Source organism: Delphinus delphis, chromosome 10 (genome assembly GCF_949987515.2).
Source record: "Delphinus delphis chromosome 10, mDelDel1.2, whole genome shotgun sequence".
NCBI classification, from domain to species: domain Eukaryota; kingdom Metazoa; phylum Chordata; class Mammalia; order Artiodactyla; family Delphinidae; genus Delphinus; species Delphinus delphis.
This window is the reverse complement of record NC_082692.2, coordinates 50,434,243-50,457,777: the sequence shown is the minus strand read 5'-3', so window position 1 is coordinate 50,457,777 and position 23,535 is coordinate 50,434,243. Positions and strand designations below refer to the sequence as shown.

Here is a 23,535-nt window from a genome sequence, read left to right as displayed (position 1 = left end):
TCGTTGCTGCACGCCGGCTTTCTCTAGTTGCAGCGAGCAGGGGCTACTCTTCCTTGCGGTGTGCAGGCTTCTCATTGCAGTGGCTTCTCTTGTTGCAGAGCGCAGGCTCTAGGCGCACGGGCTTCAGTAGTTGTGGCACATGGGCTCAGTAGTTGTGGCTCCCGGGCTCTAGAGAGCAGGCTCAGTAGTTGTGGCACACGGCCTTAGTTGCTCCGCGGCATGTGGGATCTTCCCGGACCAGGGCTTGAGCCTGTGTCCCCTGCATTGGCAGGCGGATTCTTAACCACTGCGGATAAGGGAGGCCCCTTATCCTTAACTCTTAAATAAAAGAAGCTTAGTTTTAGCAAGGAGACATATTTCCCTGTGAATTTTCTTAGCTTCCCCAACCCGGTCAAGAATGTCAGACCCCAGGGTCCACTCTCAGCCCTTAGACTCAGCATCTAGGGAGCATTCCCTTGGCCAACATCTAGAGGGCTATTTTGCAGATATTCTAAAATGATAGCTCTTGAATAATACATACATTGCCAATCAAATTCAAAGTTGGTCTTTTTAAGTGGCAGATCCCTTTTTGTCACACAAATTCTTACATAGAACTCCAACATGTAAGACAGGTAAAGAGGAGCTTGGTTGAGGCCAAGAAGGGCCCTGTCTGCTTTGCCTCCTCCTTGCCTCTGTGGCAGCCCCTCTTTCCAGGGGCAGGACCCTGCAGCCAACACTTTTTCCATGACTTTAAGGAAGAAGTGTTGCTGACATTCGGCCGGTGTACACCAGCACTGGATTAAATCTTGGAGACAGAGTTTTGGGTGAAGTAGAAAAGAATAGATTTATTGCTTTGCCAGGCAAAGGGGGGCCACAGCGGGCTAATGCCCTCAAAACTGTGTACCCCTGGAGGGGGTAGTGAGGAGTTTTATAGTAATGGTTCAAAGAGGACGTGATCAGCTGATGGACATTCTTCTGATTGGCTGGTGGTGAGGTAATTGGGAGTCAGCATCTTCAACCTTCTGGTTTCAGCCAGTCTAGGGTCTATGTGCTTGCGGTCAGCAGTTTTCACCTGCAGGGGGTGTGCTTCCTGTACAAACAACTCAGGAGTGTGTCAGGCCTTTATCTGTATCTTTCAGGGAACTGGGAGTTAGGTGATTCTGCTATGTGATGGATTTATAGTCTAAATTGTCATCATTTCCCCAGCCCAACAGCTGTTCTCTGTTTCTACCTCTTCACAATTCCCAATCATAACTCTTGAGTCAGCATTTTACTTCAAAAGTCAGGGACACAGGGGCTTGTATGTGGCTTCAAAAGCAACTTCTAATTTTAAGTACTGGGTTCAACAGTGTTGAGGGAGCTCCATAAGGAAGAATGTATAATCACTTTTGTTAATTTGCTCAGTATGTGCAAAGCTAAAGCATTTTGTTAAGTGTATATCAAAACATCACACTGGACACTATAAATATATACTATTCTTATTTCTCAAATAGATCTCATAAAGCTAGAAAAAAATGAAATTAAAATGAAACATTAAAGAAAGAATCTAGGGCTTCCCTGGTGGCGCAGTGGTTGAGAGTCCGCCTGCCGATGCAGGGGACGCGGGTTCGTGCCCCGGTCCGGGAAGATCCCACATGCCGTGGAGCGGCTGGGCCCGTGAGCCATGCCCGCTTAGCCTGCGCGTCCGGAGCCTGTGCTCCGCAACGGGAGAGGCCTCAACAGTGAGAGGTCCACGTACCACAAAAAAAAAAAAAAAGAATCTAAGGGAAACAACAAAATACTATTTTTTGCTCTCAAGGGTCCCATTTACTTCGCTGACCCATCAATTGAGTCATCTGTTCTGACTCAAAGCAAGGTCAGTAACTTGTGGGAGGAACTGAAAGGACCCAGAGGTGTCAAGACAAAGTGTAGAAGGTGTTCCTGGAGCCCACAGGGCTCCTGATCAGCATTTCTCAGCAGGGGCATCACTGGCATTTGGGGCAACATCATTCTTCCTTGGGCAAGTTGTGTCTAACCATTGTGAAGCATTTGTCACCCTTGACCTCACACATCAAGTGCAGGAAACACGCAGCTGTCATTGCAATAACCCAAAATGCCTGGACTCCTTTCCAAATGCCCCCGAGAGGTGGTGCCAGCCTTGGCCGAGCATTACGGAATAACTTGCCATCTTAAGGAACAATATAGGGGTCTCGCAGCATGGGCTAACGTTTGGGGGTTGGCCCACAACAGTTACTGAGGAGCTGTGAGCTCATGTGACACCACTGAGTATTAAGGTTTTACTTCATAGAGTGTGTAGAACATTTATTGTGTCCATTCTCCAGCTAAAGCTTTCAGTTCAGTTTGGTTTCCTTTTATGACTGTTCATTCTGGCTGCCTTGAATGTATGACTGACATTAGGTTTACTGGAATTGCCGTCATTGTCATTTCTATGTTACAAACACCGCATGTGAAGCTGTGTTTTTCATTCTTCCTGGAGGTCTGACCTCTTTGTTTCTGTGGCTTTGCTCATTTGTATTGGGAGGCATATAGACAGGGCAGTGCTTTTAAAATGGAGCACTTTTTAATGTTGTGCTGATTTTGAGATATACTCCAGAGGAAAATAAGGGTAAAAATCCATATTTGAAAAAAAGGTATGCCCCGAGTGTGGCCTGTTTCTCCATGTCTGCCAAGCTGAAATGATGTCTTAGACGCAAATGATCATGGGCTCTGGACCACCGATTTTACATAATGTAAGCTTGGGAGGCACACCAGTGCAGCTCACCTCTAAATTGTAGAGGGGAGACATCAGGGGAAAAGAGTGAGGGCAAAGGAGTAGGAGAAGAATTGAGCAGGTAAGGAATGGCAGGAGATATATCGAGAGGAAAATTGATTCTTTAAGCATTCAGTATGAAGAGTTTCATTGTTTCCTGGGCCGTAATTAAGTGTTTTGAATACTTTTTCATGTTTTATGATTAACAGAAAAGTTGGCTAACAGCTTCTTTGAAGGTCACTCGTTTATTATGAAATCAACATAAGCAATTCAGGAAGGGGAAATTCCCAATCTCACCTCCTTCCTCTCTCAAAATTGTTTTTTCCTATCCAACACCTCTCACCTCCTACCACACCATATGTCTCCAACGTCCTAGTTAAAGGACTCCCGTGGTCCAGGTTCCCAAACTTGCATCGTGATAGCAAGAACTTGAGTGCCTGGTCAGTAAACATACAGACCAATGGCCTGTCCCATCGAAGTTCAGATTCAGCTGCTGTGGATTTGGGTCTGGAACCAGGTGCCGTGTATTGTCAGGCACATTTGGGAAGCACCTAACACAGCTCTTTGATCTTCCTTTGATAAAAATGTACGTGGCAGGACAACACAGAGACTAAAGTTTTGGATACAAGCTCACGAATATGGGGACAAATGACCTTTTCATTATATGTGAACTTTTCACATGTCCAAAGAAGAAGTAACTTCATTACTTAGAAAATATTTCTGTATGCTGCAAAATTACACAACACATAGAAATTTCTAGAATACAATAGAAACTCATCCCTGCCCACAGTACATTTCAAGGAAACTTCTCTCCCCACCATCAAACGGCCAAGATAATCAACAACTGTTTTACTTTTTAAAGAAAGGAAAAGTTTGCTTTGTTAATTTTTGTCTGATTTGGAAAAAACCTAGAACATAAATAGAAGATTAATATAGAAGCAGCATACATGAGGTGTAAGATTTAATTTCTAAAACTGCTAACTCACAACCTCTCAGAATTATTTAATACAGTTTAGATGCTTTGGGGAGAAAGAATAAATTACAAGTCATGTTTTCACAACACTTTCACATGCTTGTGTCTCAAGAGATAATGAAATAGAGTAATAAAAGACCAGGTGTGAATGTAAGTTGATTAAAAGCCAATTCATTTTAAGAAATTAATAATACTAGTTCGTATTATTGAGTGCCTAGCAGATGCCAACGCTATGCTTGTTTTTTTAAAATAAATTTATTTATTTTATTTAGTTATTTTTGGCTGCATTGGGTCTTCGTAGCTGCATGCGGGCTTTCTCTAGTTGCGGCAAGCAGGGGCTATTCTTCATTGCAGTGTGCGGACTTCTCGTTGCGATGGCTTCTCTTGTTGCAGAGCATGGGCTCTAGGCGCTCAGGCTTCAGTACTCGTGGCACGCGGGCTCAGTAGTTGTGGCTCGTGGGCTTTAGAGCCACAACTTGCGGGCTTACTTTCTTGGCAGCATGTGGGATCTTCCCGGACCAGGGCTCAAACCCGTGTCCCCTGCACTGGCAGGCAGATTCTTAACCACTGTGCCACCAGGGAAGCCCCTATGCTTGGTGTTTTTATCTATATTATTTCATTTAGTCCACATGACAGTCCTACAAGGGATTATCAGTTTTTCATAAGAGAGGACTATGAGTCCCACAGGAGTCATAGTCCTAAGTCCAAAGTTCTTGTCCAGAGTCACAGAATCTCAGGAATTGTGTCCCTAGTCAGTAAACTAGTGTCTTGGTCCATTTATGGTTAGTGTAAACCATATAACCTTGCCTCTGAATTGGGACACTTATAACAGTGAAAAGGAGTGCTGTGATAATTACAGGTATAAGTTGAGTCTGTCCTGAGGACAGTGGATATTTGGCCACTCATATGTGCATAGAGCTAGTTTATTTAGTCATCAGGCAAAATAAGCATGGGGTGGGGTATAAGAATTGAATTGGGGCATATAAAAATACTTGCTAACTTTGAAAGATGGCTCCAAAATACAAAAGGAAAACTGCAAAATCACAGATAATGAACCTTATGTTAACTTAGTCAATCACAACTCAACTGAAATCTTCTATAATTATGGTTGAATTCTATTCAATAAGTACGGTGATATTGTTACTGAATGCAAGTTCCCGTGCCCGACACACAGTGAGGCCAAACAACCAAAACGTCGGAGTTTGGAGCAGAGAAAATGTTTATTGCAGGGCCATGCTAGGCGATGGGTGGGTCGTGCCGAAAAAACCCCAAACTCCCCAAAGGGTTTCAGCAAAGCACTTTTAAAGGCAAACTAGAGGGAGGGGGGGCATGGTTAGTTGCAAACTTCTTGGTGCCAGAATCCTTCATTCTTGGAGCTGTCCACATAGGTCATGATGCTCCTGTAAACCTCCAACAAAACACATGTTATTCTCTGTTCTGCAACTTTTTACCTTTATATGAATGGACTCTTAAAGGTCAGAGACTTGAGAATGGGCTATCCTGTATATTTCAGGCTATATGCAACATTCTTTTACAAAAGGTGCAGAGCCAGCATTACTAAGCACAGGCAACGGAGCACAAAGGTTAAAGCAAAAGGAACAGATCTAATATAAAGTCAGATTTGTTTTTCCCTATTACAGTATACATGATCTTTTTTTTTAAATATGTTTGTTTATTTTTGGCTGCATTGGGTCTTCACTGCCGCGCACAGGCTTTCTCTAGTTGTGGCGAGTGGGGGCTACTCTTAATTGCGGTGCGCAGGCTTCTCATTGCCATGGCTTCTCTTGTTGTGGAGCACGGGCTCTAGGCACATGGGCTTCGGTAGTTGTGGCACGTGGGCTTTAGTAGTTGTGGCTAGCGGGCTGTAGAGCTCAGGCTCAGTAGTTGTGGTGCATGGGCTTAGTTGCTTTGCGACATGTGGGATCTTTCTGGCCCAGGGATTGAACCCGTGTCCCCTGCATTAGCAGGCGGATTCTTAACCACTGCGCCACCAGGGAAGCCCCAGTATATTTGATCTTATGTGCTGCAAAGCCTCCAAAAAACCTCAGACCATACAGTTTCCATTAGTCTCCACTGCCCACCATGAAGAAAAGCTTCAAGTGCCACCATGTCCAAAATACCTTTATCCTTTGCATCTAAGAGTGGTCAACATGACCCTTCTCATTTTCAGACCTACAGAGAACTCAAGTGATTTGCTAAAGGACATGCAATGAGTGGTAGAACTAGAAGGAAACATTGCAATTCATGCTCCATTTCCTTTCCAGATTTTGTTCTCTAGACTCTTCTTTTTTTTCAGTTTTAATATTTTTTATTGAAGTATAGTTGATTTACAATGCTGTGTTAATTTCTGCTGTACAGCAAAGTGATTCAGTTATATATATGTGTGCATATATATATATATATATACACATACACACATTTTTTTAATATATTCTTTTCCATTATGGTTTATCATAAAAGCTTATATCTGCTAACCCTAACCTCCCACTCCATCCCTCCTCCAACCCTCTCCCCATTGGCAATGACCAGTCTGTTCTCCATGTCCATGATTCTGTTTCTGTTTCATATATAGGTTCATTTGTGTCATATTTTAGATTCTACATATAAGTGATATCATATGATATTTGTCTTTGTCTGACTTACTTCACTTATTATGATAATATCTAATTGCATCCATTGTTGCTGCAAATGGCATTATTTTGTTCTTTTTTATGGCTGAGTAGTATTCCATTGTATATATGTCACATCTTCTTTATCCATTCATCTTTATCCATTCATCTTAGGTTGCTTGCATGTCTTGGGTATTGTGAATAGTGCTGCTGTGAACATAGGGGTGCATGTATCTTTTTGAATTACAGTTTTATCTGGATATATGGCCAGTAGTAGTATTGCTGGATCAAATGGTAGCTCTATTTTTCATTTTTTAAGGAACCTCCATACTGTTCTCCATGATGACTGTACCAATTTACATTCCCACCAACTGTGTAGGAGGGTTCCCTTTTCTCCACACCGTCTCCAGCATTTGTTATTTGTAGACTTTTTGATGATGGCCATTCTGACTGGTGTGAGGTGGTACCTCATTGTAGTTTTGATTTGTATTTCTAGATTCTCCTTGAGTAAGAATATTAATCTCCATCATGGACTGTCCACAGCATTACACACTTCACCCACAATATCACATTCCATATTTTATCAATCTTAGGAAGAGATCTGTACTATTATTATTATTATCTCTTGCCTAGAGATAAGGAAACTGGGGCACTAAGAGCTGAAGATACTTGCATGATCTCACATGGCCCTCTCATGATCCACATGGCCCTCTCAGAATCTCTGTTGTTTTTAAGTTAATTAATTTATTCATTTCTTAATTTACACACACATAAAGTTTACCTTTCAAGGTGCACAGTTCTGTGAGTTTTGACAAGTGCATAGCATTATCTCCTGGCAAGGCTTTACATTAGGCTCTGAGGGATATAAAGAAAAATAAGGTGAAGACCTAGCTTTGAACAGAGTTTATAGTCTAATGGTCATGTATCCACACGACAGTATCACAGTTTTCCTTCTTTGAGTCAGAAATGCTCTTAGAAATGTGGAAGTGCTTTAATGTTGTTCTGGCAGATACTGGTTTCTTCCTTGATGGGGGTGGAAACTGCCTGTGTGATCAGCCATAAGCAAAATTTCTGCTGTTTAGGGCTGTGAGCTCAGAACAATTTTAGACAAAAGCAAACTGTGTTAGGAGGGCAAATGCCTATTCTATATAGAATGTCATGTTTGGGGCAAATTACTCTAAAGTGTTTGGAAATACAAGGGAACTGTTTCTGTATTGTGAGGTAGCAACTGTTTCTTTAGTATCGGGTGAGAGATTCCATTTACTACATTTTAAGGATGTAAAGCTAACCATTACCACAAAGAACTTTTTTTATAAGACTAAAAAATCACTTTCCCCTTTGGACTATATCATGTTTAGACCATCAGGAAATGTTTTCTTTCAATAGCTGTTCATTTAGCAACAACCTCCCTGTGTAACACAGAGGTTACAAATGGGAGGATATATATTTAGCTGAATTCAAAACCCATTTCTATATGTTCTGAATTGCATGTGTAAAGGAAAAGCCAATTCTTTTTTTTTTCTTTGATGGGAAGTTTCACTGTTATAATAGTGTTCATTTTTCCTTAATTTATAATTTCACATATATCCAAACAGCAGAAATACGTGAAACCTGTGAAAATGAAAATATCTTTTTTTAAAGAATTTTATTGGAGTATAGTCGATTTACAGTGTTGTGTTAGTTTTCAGGTGTACAGAAAATTGATTCAGTTATACATACAAATATATGTATATACACACACACACACACACACACACACACATATATTCTTTTTCAGATTCTTTACCCATATAGGTTATTACAGAATATTGAGTAGAGTTCTACAGTAATAGTTACAGTTGGTTATCTATTTTATATATAGTAGTGTGTGTATGTTAATCCCAAGCTCCTAATTTATCCCTCCCCTCCATAAATTTGTTTCCCCTTTGGTAACCATAAATTTGTTTTTGATATTTGTGAGTCTGTTTCTGTTTTGTAAATAAGTTCATTTGTATCATTTTTTTTTAGATTCTGCATGGAAGTGATATCATATGATATTTGTCTTTCTCTGTCTGACTTCAGTTAGTAAGATAATATCTAGGTGCATCCATGTTGCTACAAGTGGCACTATTTCATTCTTTTTTTGGCTGAGTCATATTCCATTGTATATATGTACCACATCTTCTTTATCCATTCCTCTGCTGATGGTCATTTAGGTTGCTTCCATGTTTTGACTATTGTAAGTAGTGCTGTTATGAACATAAGGATGCATGTATCTTTTTGAATTGGAGTTTTCTCCAGATAAATGCCCAGGAGTGGGATTACTGTTCTCCATAGTGGTTGTACCAATTTACACTCTCACCAACAGTGTAGGAGGGTTCTCTTTTTCTCCACAACCACTCCAGCATTTATTGTTAGTAGACTTTTGATTATGGCCATTCTGACTAGTGTGAGGTGATACCTCATTGTAGTTTTGATTTGCATTTCTCTGATAATTATTGATGTTGAGCATCTTTTCATATGCTTTTTTGGACATCTGTATGTCTTCTTTGGAGAAATGTCTATTTAGATCTTCTGACCATTTTTTGATTGGGTGGTTTGTTTTCTTGACATGGAACTGCATGAGGTGTTTTTATATTTTGGAAATTAATCCCTTGTAGGTCGCTTCATTTGAAAATATTTTCTTCCATTCTGTAGGATGCCTCTTCTCATGGTTTATGGTTTCCTTTGCTGTGCAAAAGTTTTTAAGTTTAATTAGGTCCCATTAGTTTTGTTTTTATTTTCATTACTCTAGGAGGTGGATCAAAAAGATATTGTTGTGATTTATGTCAAAGAGTGTTCTGCCTATGTTTTCCTCTAAGAGTTTTATAATGTCCAGCCTTACATTTAGGTCTTTGATCCATTTTGAGTTTATTTTTGTGTATTGTGTTAGAGAATGTTCTAATTTCATTATTTTACTTGTAGCTGTCCAGTTTTCCCAGAACCACTTACTGAAGAGACTATTTTTCTCCATTGTGTATTCTTGCCTTTTTTGTCATAAATTAATTGATCATAGGTCTGTGGGTTTATTTCTGGTCTTTCTATCCTGTCCATTGAGCTATATTTCTGTTTTTGCACTACTGTCATGCTGTTTTGATTAGTGTAGCTTCATAGTATAGTCTGAAGTCAGGGAGCCTGATTCCTCCAGCTCAGCTCTGTTTTTCTTTCTCAAGATTGCTTTGGCTATTTGGGGTCTTTTGTGTTTCCATACAAATTTTAAAATTTAGAAAAGTCAGTTCTTACGTACAGTCAGAAGAAATCAAGTTATCTGGTTCTTATGTACAGTTAGAAGAAATCAAGATAAAAATGTTCATTTAAGTTTTGGGAAGTTCTTATATGTCTGAGCTCTTTTCATGATCAGAAATTGATGGAATGCACTTATCCACTGGAGAGTATATCTTTTTTTAATTGAAGCCAAAAGGAAAATAAGAGATGAAAATCTGTGTTTAGACTGTGATCCAGTATCAGTGTTATGATGACCTTCCATTCACTGGCTCATGCAAGGACCATCATGATGCTTTAGTTATGGAGATAAATACCAGAGAAAGTAATGAACAAATAAAGGATCTACAGACTTTCTCACATCTTATTTTCTATAACTGCAAAATTGGGCATTCAGGAATGCCTGGGGAATCTCTCCAGGGTAGCTTTTCTCTGATGATTGATTGGCCTTCAGCTTATATGCACTGGGAAAGCCCCGTTTGCTTCCTAGATTGTCACTGTGCTAGTCTGCACTTTTCTCAGAAGAAGGAAGGCCCCTGGAAAGCGCACTTAAGTTCTCTGACTCGTTTAGTTTTGCTAATTCTTCTCTTGGACTGGAATTCTTCCATTTAAATCCTGGCCGTTGCTGCTATTCATGCCCTGAATTCTGGCCCTCACCTTGATCATCTTTGCATCTCTATCTGGGCTCAGCAAATCTGAGATGTCCCCAAACTATAGAAAAAAAATGACTTAAATGGGGAAAGGAGTTACATACCTTGTTATAAGTCTCAGAAAGAGTCTTGTGCTGGGTGCCAGGTACCAAGTGTGGACATTTCCTGCCAACTCTTTTCATGAGCTAGATTTTAATATCCTACTCAGAAGAACCCACCTCAAGTTAACATGGAACATGGGGCTTATTTGGAACCCAGATTATTTGGGAAGACAATATAAAACAAGCTACTTGTTGTGATGGTTCAAGAATAATTGTTCTGGAAGAAATACACTGTGGCAACCCTGCCCACCCATCTGTGCCTCTGGTTTCATGCTCTGCTGGAGGAGACAGGAAGAGCTTTTTCATTTCCTGGCCCAATTCAGAGTTTCTGAAAGAAGCCCAGTGAACCTAATATTCATGCACTTTTTCCTTCTAAGGGGTAGATTTTATATATCGTAATGTATTTTTTTCCATTTTGACCAGGGAGTTAGTACATTATGTCTAAAGCCAAATCTAGCTTATCACCTATTTATGTACAGCCTAGGAGCTACAAATGGGCTTAATATTTTTAAGAGGTTGAAAAATAATGAAAAGCATTTAATATTTTGTGACATGTGAAAATCATATGATATTGAATATTAAATTTCATTGTTCCTAAATAAAGTCCCTAAATAGCCATGCTCATTTGTTTATATATTGTCTAGGGCTGCTTTCATGCTACAGTGGCATAGTTGAGTATTTGCAGCAGAGCTTGTATGACTTACAAAGCCTAAAATATTTACTGTCTGGCATTTTACAGAAAAAAAAAAGCTTACCAAACTAGAGCTAGAGCAAATAACATTCAACATAGCAGCTGAATCAGCCCCCACTATATTGCTTTCTCAGTGTTTATTTGCTTAACCATGTATTGCAATGAGTAGCTTTGGTATGGCTATAAACTCTGTTCTGGGAAATACAGAAGGTGCCAAAGATGTATGAAGTTTAGTGTAAATATAAGGAAATTAAAAACTCTTTCAAGTGACTTTTATAGAGAGAAAAAATATTGTAGATAATTTTCTGCATTTGATACAACTAACTCTCCTTTAGGCAAAATAATCTTAGAAAAAGTTTTATTAATTACAATAAAACTCTAATTTATTCTTCAGTTTATTAGTCTGCCTGCCCACTCCATGCTCTCCCCACAAGATGTGCAAATTATTATGAGTTTAGCCTCCTACTCCTTAAAAAATCTTTGCTTCCTTAGAGATTACAGAATGAAGATTTAATTAAATTGAAATTGAGAAAACAGCTCTAAAATCTGGAGTTTGAAGAACATCAATTTAGGGGAGAATTTAGCAAAACACACATCTTGCTGGGTTTATTAGAAGCTCTGAATGATTCTGCTATCTAGAGTCACAGTAGAAGTGTATGTAGTCTTTGCCCCTCATATTTGCTTAAAAGGATCACTTCCTTTAATTACGGGCTTATCTTCTCAGTCATGCTGGGTGTTGTGCTGCCCCATATTTTGCAGGTGAAAATGTGGCTATTTCACCCTTAGAGCATCTGATGGGAAAAGTTGTATAAAGATCCTAATGTCTAGGAGATTTTGAGACATTTATCATCTCTGAACTAGACTTCGAAGAAGTGATTTAGAGTTTTCATGATTGGGTTCATGGTTTCACTGAAGTGCCATTGGAAGCAGTTCCAAGACTTAACAAGTGGGACATGTTTAGGTAAACTATGGCACAGTGGTTTAGTGAAAAACAAAAACACGATTCAAAATGGTATGGAGATTATGCCAGTATGCAGAAGTAAGTATGAAAAATAACACCAACATTCATAACTAAAATTATATACACCCCCAAGGAGACAAGGGAGTTAAAACAGAGCAGCAATCCTCAAAATGTGGTCTCCTGCACCCTGCAGATCCATGAACTGGGTGTCTGCCATATGAAAAACATGGGAACCCAGTTACTGTTTAGAAGCTTTTATAACAACGGTAAGTTTACTGTTGATTAAAAAAAAACCCACTAATTTAGCTTGTACTTATTATGTCTTCCTTTTACCTTCTTACTTTCTTTTTAAAAATTTTTTTAAATTAATTTTATTGAAGTATAGTTGATTTACAATGTTTTTTAAATTTCTGCTATACAGCAAAGTGACTCAGTTACACACACACACACACACACACACACACACACACACACACACATTCTTTTCCATTATGGTTTATCACAGGATATTGAGTATAGTTCCTGTGCCATACAGTAGGACCTTGTTTTTGTCTTTTTTATTTCATTTTAATTTAGTAATTAATTTTCATTTAGTTATTCACTTTTATTGTATTTCACAAAAGTATGTAATGGACTGGAAAAAATAAACTTCCTTACAGAGAGTTTGAGAAACACTTTGTGTATTGAAAAAAATGTGTTGTTTAACATTAAATAAGTTACACATTTTTAAGAAGAAATGTCATTTTACAGACAGGACGATTTTATTTTAATAAAAGGCTCTGGTGGCATCTGGTCAGTTATCTGTTACCAAATTACTGTACTTGGCCAGAATGAGAGAGTTGTTTTTTTCTTTTCCTTGGGTTTAAGCAACTTTTAAATACCAAATGCTGTTTATGCAGCAGGGGTGTGGCAACAACATTCTGTTTAAATGGCTAAATCATTGCTGAAACATAATTTAAGGGGGGAAACAGCAACCCTACAGAAATGTGTCGATTAAGTTCCTGTGCAACCAAATAGAAATGTCAGGATCTTCCTCCACTTAAGATGCAGGGACCAGAGCACTGAGGCAGGAGAAAAGAATTTGATTTACAATTTGGGGGGAAAACCAGCAGTAAAATAATTGAGAGCTGGAAAGCAATCTCACTCCTGCTAAATTGCTTTCCTCCTTGCGTGCTCCCTTTAGGGGCGATATTCAGATATTTACATTTAGTTTGCGCATATTTTCTTTCCCTTGTGAGTATTCCATCTTGTCGGATTAGGACTGTTTCTCTGCTGTGATCAGCAAAAGAGAATATCCTAGTTGCCAAGAATTAGATTATGCCTGAAGCTTTATAAATACGAAGTGGTTGATTTTTTTTTTTTTTTTAATGTGCAAAGGTGACAAGCTGGCTAGTCACGAGAACATTCTGGTCCCTAAATTGCAAAAATGTGGATTCTTTTCAAATAAGCTTTAATTCGGTTTTATGAGAATCAGAGACATGAAAAGCACATTGCAAATGTTAAAGAGTTGGTAAAATATTAACAACAGCCGCTACTACTACAATTATAATTTGTGGCAGATTTAATGAATGATGTTGGTGTTGCTTACAGCTTGCTTTCCCCATGAAGTATTTAAACAAAGGAGGTTTCCCCTCTTGGCCAGGAGTAATTAATTACCTCTAGGAATTAAGCTTATATTCATGGGTACGAAAATAAGATGTGTGTTGTACTGCCAAACCCTTACTTAGCTGGTTCTCTGAATCGCACAGATATTTAGTCATTTCTTTATAATTTTTGAAAGTCAGTGACAAAATTTAGCTTAGAAGTTTGGTTCTGATGCCAGGTGTTCTGCCCATGGAAGCAAATTTTTATGCCTTACAAAGAGCAAGAATTTAAAGATCAAAAATATCTTTATATTAACATATCTGAGTGCCTCTTAGTTTTATCTTTCTTGCTCACATTAGGAGATGTTTTTGGTTTGCTAACAAGAAATGCAAACCTGACATTCATTTTGATAAGCGTCTCCTGTGAGCCACATTAGGAGCTGGAATCAAAATTCTACTGCTCTCCAAAGGTAAGGCATAAATTATCATTTGGGAAAGAAAAATAGAGGAAAAATAAATAGGAATAGATAATGCAAATTAGGTTTGAGCCAAGAACATGCCTGTTTTAAATTTAAAATTTGCTGTAAGCCAGAGTGGATTAAACCCCGGGTACTACCTAGAGGAAGATGGAGATAAATACGAAGGGAATTTTTATTTTAAAAAAAGTCTACAGAACCACAAGCTGTAAGCTCTAAAATTGATAGTCTGTGACTCTCCTGGGTAGACATTTGCCCCACATGGACCAGATCTTCCTGGCATTGATTAGCGTGGGCACTGTGGGCCATGCCTTCTCATACCTACTCTCACACCTACAGGTTACATGCAAGAGCCCACTCGCTCTTGGAATTAAAAATAAATGTACCTTTGTCATGAGCCTAAGTCAGCCCACAGTTCTGCATTGCCCTCTGACTAGGAGGATTTTAAGAGCAGTAAATGACAAATGGGGGGTTAGAAGTTTAAATTACATGTGATTGTGCACACACATGCACACATACACCCACACATGCACATACATACACACCACACAAACACATGTACACACACAAATGCACACATCCACACATGCATGCATACACACATACACACATGCACATATACACGCATTCATACCCACATGTGCACTAGAAGCCCACCTACCTAAGGGGATGAGGATTGAGCAAGTTAAAGCAAATAATCCTAGAAAAATATGTGATGCATACGTAACTTAAATATTTTAACTTAAAACACATCTATGTGCATTTTAATTTTCCCATCTTTTGATGGAAAGGTTTTTTTTTTTCCCATCAAGTGAGGATCTCCAAGAGCAAATGAGGCTTTTCTTGAGCAGAGTTCTGATGCTCTGAGGGCGTCTGTGGTTCTTACATAAACTATACTCTTCAGGAATCATCTGTCCTTTCCAGCTCAGGTTTTTTTCAATGGAAAACGTGCTCAGAACCTAGGCAGCCACCTGTGGGCAGATTTGGTCTGGACTCTCAAGACTTTGTTTGAAAGCTTTTACAGTTCTCCCATCACACCTAACTTGATGGCAGTAAATTCTGGCAGCCACTCGCCTCCTTTATCTGGTCTTTCCAAAGGATTCAACTTAGTTTTTATGGAAAACACTCAATCCTTTTAACTTTTCCTTTGCTTAGTATTATTTACTAGATTTTATAATTCTAATAAGAAATGGTACTTGCATAGACAGCTTTGGAAGAAAACTGATGCTAAGAGCATACAAATTGAAGGGTTTCAAATGGACATGCATAAGCATACACAGTTACCTACCAGCTTCCAGCTTCAGTATCCACTGGATTTTGTCACTAAGTTTTGCAAAGAGAATGGAGGTGGTATTGATTTAACCCTGTTTTCCTAATCTAAAAAGCTCAGAATAAAATTTGTGACACATTCCCAGACATTTATAGAACCTGATGGTCTCTATTTTTTCAGTAACTTGACCTCTGACTTCATTTTCTTTTTCTACATTTATTTTTCATTAAAGCTTTTATATTTTCTTTTTATGTTCTTTTTTTTTTTTTTTTCTTTTCTTTTTTGCGGTACGTGGGCCTCTCACCACTGCAGCCTCTCCCGTTGCGGAGCACAGGCTCCGGACGCGCAGGCCCAGCGGCCATGGCTCACGGGCCCAGCCACTCCACGGCATGTGGGATCTTCCCGGACCGGGGCATGAACCCGTGTCCCCTGCATCGGCAGGCCGACTCCCAACCACTGTGCCACCAGGGAAGCCCTATGTTCCTTTTACTGTGAGAGACGTCCAGTCCTTCGCTAGAATGACAGTGTGACTGTGCTGAGTAAGTCTTCGTTTTTGCTGTTGTAAGCACAGTAATAGTTCATGTTTTACAAGATTTAAGTTCTAAAATGAGCACATTATGAAAAAAGTATTTAGCTAAAATGACCCTTGGACATCGCTTAAGAAGGCTCTGGTTGAGTCCAACATATATCTCCAGAGGTCTGAAGCATTGATCCTCCCATAAGCTTGGAATAGATCATTTTGTTGAGAGCTGGGTGAAGTACTTTGGCTTGTGTTTAGGGAAGTATCTGACAAATCATAGATGTGTTTCAAACCAGAGTGGTGTGGGGTGGTCACACTCTGAGAAGGGCTCCCGGGAACCAAGATTTATGCCTCATCTAAGGCATCTTATACCACGTTGTGCCTGGTTTTATTTAAGTATGCGTTTCTCCCTTCTGGACTAGCTACGTCTCCTCTTCCTGACAGGAGAGGACAGACACTCATTCTGTTCTCTTTGCCCATATTCACTGAGGATATGCTCAGCAACTGTGAAAGAGTTAAAATGAAAATGGAAGTGGAAAATTAGAAAAATGTGTGCACTTGGACTCTTAGGGCCCATTCTTCCCATGTTCACCAGAAATCCTTAAAATATGGACTTACTAATTTTATTACCAACTGTACGCCTCTTAATAAGTGACACAGTGGTTATATTTCCTGTTAATAAACCAATATGTTCTATTAATAAACTAATAAACCGATAGTCTGCAAAATATAACTGCACATAATACCTGTTTTAGTGTTTTCTTTGGTAGACTGTCAAGGCATGGCTGTTATTTTTTGTGCTTTTTATCCATTTCTGACTAATCTTCTTTATTCGAATTGCCTGAACTGGAGTATTTTTTAGTTCCAGCAAATTTGGGAACATAACATTTGACACTTTTGAGACTGTGACCCCTGACAACAAACACCTGGTTTGATTTTAATGTGGCATCACTGCATCGTGATTTAAGTTTCTGAGCATGGGCTTGGGTGAGACTGCCTGCTTTTAAATCTCAGCTCTCCCACTTACCAAATGCAGGACCTCAGGCTATTTATCTAATCTCTGTGCACCTCAGTTTCCTCATCTGGAAAGGGTATATTAATAATATCTCCCTTGTGGAGTTATTGTGAAGATTAAGTGAATTCATCTATCTAAGGCACTTGAATCAGTACTCATATGCCATAAGTTCTCAGCAGGTGATGATTATTAATGTCAACTTTGTGTGTGTGAGAATGGCATCCACACCAGTGGCTGCCCTATGAGTAGCCAATGACTGGGTACAATGCAGTCATGATGCCTCAGTGTTCTGGTCTTTCACCGCCTCCCTCCTCTCCCATGCAGGTGGCCCCGGCCATTAAGGAGCGGATGATGAAGAAGGGGAGCCTCATGCTGGGCTACCAGCCCCACCGGGGGAAGGTCAACTTCTTCCGGCAGGTGCTGATCAGCCCTCAAGTCAGACGGGAGGACATGGACTTCCTCCTGGATGAGATAGACCTTCTGGGTAGGGACATGTAGCTATGGTTTTTGATCCCCCAGAGGCACAGGTCCTGCCCTGGAGGGTTACAGATCCAGGGCATCTGGGGGCACATAGGAGATTGCAGCCCTTCTGGTGAGAAATAGGAAACATGCCACATCCTTGCCCAGCAAAACCAAAATGCTAAGCAAGTAGTGTTAAGGACTCTTTAGCTGCCTGGGTGCTACTGCTGCAATAAAGGATTTTCTCACGGATGATCCCTGGGGCAGAGCCTGGGAGAGAGTTTAGTGAGTACTACGTGGGCTCTGGATTCTAAGCTTTCATTTCTCTTGAAAGAACATCGAAATTAGTGGGTTAAAGCAGTGGTTCTCACAGTGTGATCCCTACACCAGCAGCACCTGGAAACATGTTAGAAATGCAGGTTCTCAGCCCCACGCCAGACCTACTGAATCAGAAACTCTGGGGGTGGTCTGGGTATTCTGAATTTTAAGGAGCCTTCCACGTGATTCTGAGGCAAGTTAAAATCTGAGAACCAGTAGTTTAGCACAACTTTGAATTGACTGAATAAGCACTCTTATGTGTTGCCAGCAAAAGGATATCTAATATTTCAGTGGTTCCTGAGTCGGTCTCTGAAAATGCAGCTGTGGCATCTGTAGCACAAATGTTCAGGGTCATCAGAAGTGTATCAAAAGTGTTTTTTAAAAGAGAAACTATATAAGATGGTTACTTTATAAAAAATATCTTTTATGCAGACTAAATGTTTATTCTCAAAAGTTAAAATTAGCCATAATCTATTATAAATTATCTAAATTAGAGATAAGGATAAAAGACAAACACTTTGTAGTGTAGTCCTTTTAATCAAAGCAATAGTCCTAATTCACTTCCCAGAATCATTCGTGTCATTAATTGGGAGTAGACGTTAGGCATATATGTCTCTAATTAGGTACCTCTTTAAGCTTGAGGGGCCCTTTTTTTATCTTGTTCTCTGCTTGTAGGAAAGAACCAGAATGAAGTCCAGGGTTATACAACACTCCCTTTCGCAAGCTTTGAAATGTCAGTGTAGACTATTAAGTGATTTATATTGGGCAGAGAATCTGAGAATTAGAGGTCTTTCAGGGCAAACACCTCCTCCATTTCTCCTGGGAATGGATAATTGTAATTCTATCTAATCCTGGTCCTAGATTTATAGCAGAATTTTCTTTGACTAAGAAATAAACAGAATTCAGAGGTGTGGGTGCAGAGTTCAACAGAGTATAATTATGAATCTAATTAGAGCTGTGATTTGGAAGGCACATGATTGAAGATTGTTCAAGTATTAGACGTAGCATATTCAATAACCATTTTGTATGCCTTCCCTAACTTACTTAAATTGTGAAGACTTAAAAAGCAGATGTGTACTATTTGCTTTTATTCCATATTCTCATTTTAGGGTGTGTCATTTCTCAATATCTCCATCAGTCAAAGAATATTTTAATCTTTCTCTGAATTACTTCAGTCTCTGGTGATAGGTATTTGTGTGTGTGTATGGCATTTCTTGTTGCCTTTTTGTTTTAACGTCTTCCTAAAATGTTCTGAAATTGATGTTTGCAATAATTTGGGTTTAATGAAATAAAAAGCAATGTGAGCACACCGTGTTTGGCTTTTCTTTTCCTGTCACCCCCCTTTACTGGATTGTACCAATACATTTTATTTATTTATTTTGTAAGTAACACAGTCATTTTATTTTATTTTTTTATATTTTTAAGTGTTAAAATCTTTTTTTAAATTTTCATTTTATATTGGAGTAGAGTTGATTTACAATGTTGTGTTTGTTGTCAGTGTACAGCAGCTTGATTCAGTTATACATATACATATATCTTTTCTTTTTCGTATTCTTTCCCATATAGGTTATTACAGTGTTGAGTAGAGTTCCCTGTGCTATACAGCAGGTCCTTGTTGATTATCTATTTTATATATGTTAATGTGTACATGTTAATCTCAACCTCCTAACTTATCCCTTCTACTACATTTCCCCTTTGTTAACCTTAAGTTTGTTTTCTAAGTCTGTGAGTCTGTTTCTGTTTTGTAAATTAGTTCATTTGGTACCAATACATTTTAGAAGTAATTTGGGCTCTGTTGACATTTTAGTTAAATAATTGAGACAGTAGGTTGGAAGTGGTCTGTTTTTTAGTTAACACCTGGAATAAGGTGGAAAAAACAGTTAATAGCCAAGTATGGATTTGCCTCTTGTTCAGTCTTTCTTCATCTACAAGGCAGGTCATGGGAGACTCAATAGCCTGAGCTCTGCTCCTGTTGGGCCTTTTTTTTGAAAGATGACAGTTCCTTGCTCAATGGCAAAAAAACCCAACTGCTACCAGTACTTTGAACATCCCAATCCTTTCTCCTTAAAATGTTCCGATATACCACCCCCAATCAGGTACTTGACTGAATGGTCAAGAAAAATTTTTTGATAAAAGGTTAATTGTAATTCATTCACCCTTTAAATGTATTGCTAATGGGCCTACTATGTTCCAGACTGTTATCTAGGATGTAGGGAATACCCAGTGACTGAAATAGACAAAATCTCTGCTCCTGTGAAGCTTTCTATATCCTTGGGGCTGACAGTCAAGTCACTATGTAACAAGTCAGGTGGCAATGTGTATTTTGAAGACAGAGAGTAAAGGGATGAATTTGGTAGCTGTGAGGGTGGACTTGGCTGTCGGAGAGAAGTTGGTTAGGCAGGGCCTCGCTGACAGGGGAACCTCTGCATGGAGGTCAAGGAAGTGGAAAGAGAGCCCTGTGGGTATCTGGGGAAAGGGCGTACCAGGAGGAGGGCTTGGTAAGCTAAAGACTGAGGAGCTGCACTTGTGATCCATCCAGGGACCAACATGGAGGTAAGTGTGGCTGGAGTGGAGGGACTGATGGGGGTGAGTGGTAGTCAGGATAGGGTGGTGGAATCAGGGACGTATCTGGGAGTCAGGACACTGGACCATGTAGATGGAGACTTAGATGGAAACACACTGGAGCATCTGAACAGCGTGTTGACATGATTCAGCTTATATTTTCGGAGGATCACTCTGATTGCTGTTTGGAGAATAGGGCATGCGTGGGCAAGGGTGGAGATCAAATGGGGGCAATTGCAATAGCGCAAACAAGAGACTGTGGTGGTTTATGCTAGAGGTGTAGTGAAGGAAGCGGTGAAAATGGGTCTGATCCCAGAGGCACTGAAAGGTGGAATCTTGGCTAACGGAGTAGAGTATTTAAAAAGAAATGAGAAATGAAGGATAGTTTCATTTACCTTTGGCTTGGGCAACCATAAGAAAGGAATTGCCATTACTGGGTGAGGGCTGCAAGAAGAGTAGCTTTACCTGGTTTTGGTCATGTAAAATGTGAGCTGTAAGTCAGCCAACCAGATATGATACAAGAAATCTCTTACGAGTCTCAACTTCCGGGGGGCCATTAGACTGAACCAATGAAGCATTGGACACCCAGACCATTAAAGTAAATGCCCCTGGGACAGGGGGAGTATGTGGAGTGCTATAGCCAAAAGGAGAAAGATAATATAGGTTTCCTGTTTCTTTAACCTGTTAGTCCTGCAGGTGCGGTGTTTCTCATGGCAAATTCTACAAGTTTGAGCCTCCTCTAATGCAAGAAAACCAAGGATGATGGTGACAATAGCTAACATTTACTGAGTCCATACGACATGCCAAGGACTGTGCCAGCTAGTACATTTACATGGTCTTACACGCACCTTACAAAACTTGATCAAGGTGAGAGTTTTATTATCCTCATTTTACAGTCAAGGAACCTGGTACACAAATAGTGTAAGAAAATTCTCCAAGATTATCAGACTACTGAGTGGTAGACCCCAGGGTCAAATCTAAATCCACCTCACCCCAGAACCCAGGCTCTAAACTTCTTCGCTTTGCTATTGTAGATGTATAGAGAGAAAAGGGTCATCTTGAACTAATCCTAGCAATCTGTGTCTGACATCCCACAGTTACTTGGCAAAAAACAGAAACATCAAGAACTAGGTTGGTCTAAGAGGACAATAATTATACTGTCATGGCCCCTTTCTCAAACCAGAGGATAGGAATTTTCTTGTCTGCTTTTTGCCATTGAAGTTGGAGGGCAATAGCCTAGAGGGCATTTTGATTTGAAATAGTGAGAAATTTTAATAGGGACCCCAGTGGAGGTGAGAATAAATATTTTCTTAGTATTTGGCCATTGCTTTCTCAGACCTTTGTGAGCTCCATGCCCACATGGGCAAATGCTTACTTGACAACTCCACTCAGGTCCCACTCAAACTCAGCGTGCCCAAAACTGACTCAGGATTTTCTGCACCCCTGTTCAAACAAGTTCCTTTGTCCATGCTTCCATCTCAGCGAATGACATCATTATCTAGTTCAGCAAACCAGAATTTATAATTGATGCTTAATATCTCTGTCTCCATCTCTCCCCCAGTGTCTAACCTACGAGCAGACCTTGTTGGATTTACCTCCAAAACATGTCTCCAATCCATCCATTTATCCCAGCTCCATTGTCATGTCCAAATTCCAAACTCCTTTCACCTCTCCTCTGGACTGACTATAGCTATAGCCTTCTTACTGCATCCACACATTGATTCTGGGCTTTGTCCCATCTGCTCACCAAACTGCAACCATATTAAAACACAAACTGATCCTATCTCTCACTTTCTGTTTTACAAGCTCTGCAGAAGGTCTTCAGAAAAGCTGTTGGTCAAGCAAAGCTAATTAAAACTTTATTAGCCCTACTGAGTATGGAGCAACACTGCCTTGAAAGAGTTTCAGTGGGGTCTCAGAAGGGGGAGTTGAAGAAGCCTATTTACAGGCTTCAGGTGTGTGCTCAGGTGGCTTAAATAGTGGGTCTTTTAAGGCAAACTGGTTGGGACACAGTCCGCCATGTAATGGTGTAGGGTTGGTGGGCACAGCAAGGGGAGTGTCTTGGCACAAGTCTCCATAAATAAATTGTGTGATAAGTGAGCTCTTTCTACAGCTGAGCCCTCTATTGTCCTGATGGGAGAGATGAGTCAAGTGTTTCTCTGGATAAGCTGGTTGGCAGAAATTTCCTAAAGCAAACAGTAAAGTTACTCACTGATTTACAACATGAAGTTTCTGAGCGAAAATCTCCTGAAACAAAATTAAATCATGTTGGCGTAGGTGATCGCGACCCTGATAGTTAAGCTATACGAAAGCAGGTGATTTTAATTCCCAGGATAAAGATCAAATTCTGGAAGTGGCTGCCAAGGCACTGTGTCCTTCCAGCCCCATACAGGTTATGTTGTGCTGTCACCCACCTCATGGGAGCCGGAAGTTGGGCTTTTTTCAGATCCCACCCCTCCTTTTTTCCCCAGCTGTCAAAACCTTTGGATGTAGTCCTGCCTCTTCCTACAATGCTGTTTCCCCCTCCATCTAGCTAAACTTCTGCGTACAGTTCTGGTCCCAGCTTGATTCTTTGTTTCTTAGGGATGTTCTCTGCCTGCCTTCCAGCCACCCAAAAGGGGATCTGTCCCAATATAAGCTCTCTATAATTTTCTTAAAATATTCGTATCACTATTTGTAATTATATATTTCTATGCATTTAAAAATTAGACTATAATATCCATAGGGGGCTTAGCACATAGTAATTAATAAAGAATCGTGGCTGTGAGGAAGGTTGGCAAGTAGGTGCATTTAGTTTGCCTTTGGAGATGATAACTTCTTTATTTAGGGAACACCTGGATACGTAAATGTAAAATAACTAACTCATGTCTTAGAAAAAGCTTTTAAATCACCTTTAATCTTTTTTTTAATTTTTAAATTTTATTTATTTTCTAATACAGCAGGTTCTTATTAGTCATCAGTTTTATACACATCAGTGTGTACATGTCAGTCCCATTGCCCAATTCATCAGACCACCACCACCCATCCCGCCGCTTTCCCCCCTTGGTGTCCATACGTTTGTTTTCTACATCTGTGTCTCTATTTCTGTCCTGTAAACCGGTTCATCTGTACCATTTTTCTAGGTTCCACATATATGCGTTAATATATGATGTTTGTTTTTCTCTTTCTGACTTATTCACTCTGTATGACAGTCTCTAGATCCATCCACGTCTCTACAGATGACCCAATTTTGTTCCTTTTTATGGCTGAGTAATATTCCATTGTATATATGTACCACATCTTCTTTATTCATTCGTCTGTCAGTGGGCATTTAGGTTGCTTCCATGACCTGGGTATTGTGAATAGTGCTGCAACGAACATTGGGGTGCATGCGTCTTTT

General features: G+C 39.8%; 1 protein-coding gene across 1 annotated transcript in view; it reads left to right on the top strand.

Moving 5' to 3' along the window:
• GADL1 (glutamate decarboxylase like 1) overlaps nt 1-18,901 on the top strand; it is a 261,813-nt gene extending 242,912 nt beyond the window's left edge. The window contains exon 15 of the mRNA XM_060021370.1: nt 17,142-18,901. Within this exon, the coding sequence (XP_059877353.1) occupies nt 17,142-17,315 (174 nt within the window). The 3' untranslated portion in view covers nt 17,316-18,901. The remainder of the gene's footprint in view (nt 1-17,141) is intronic.
• Nucleotides 18,902-23,535: the final 4,634 nt, after the last annotated feature.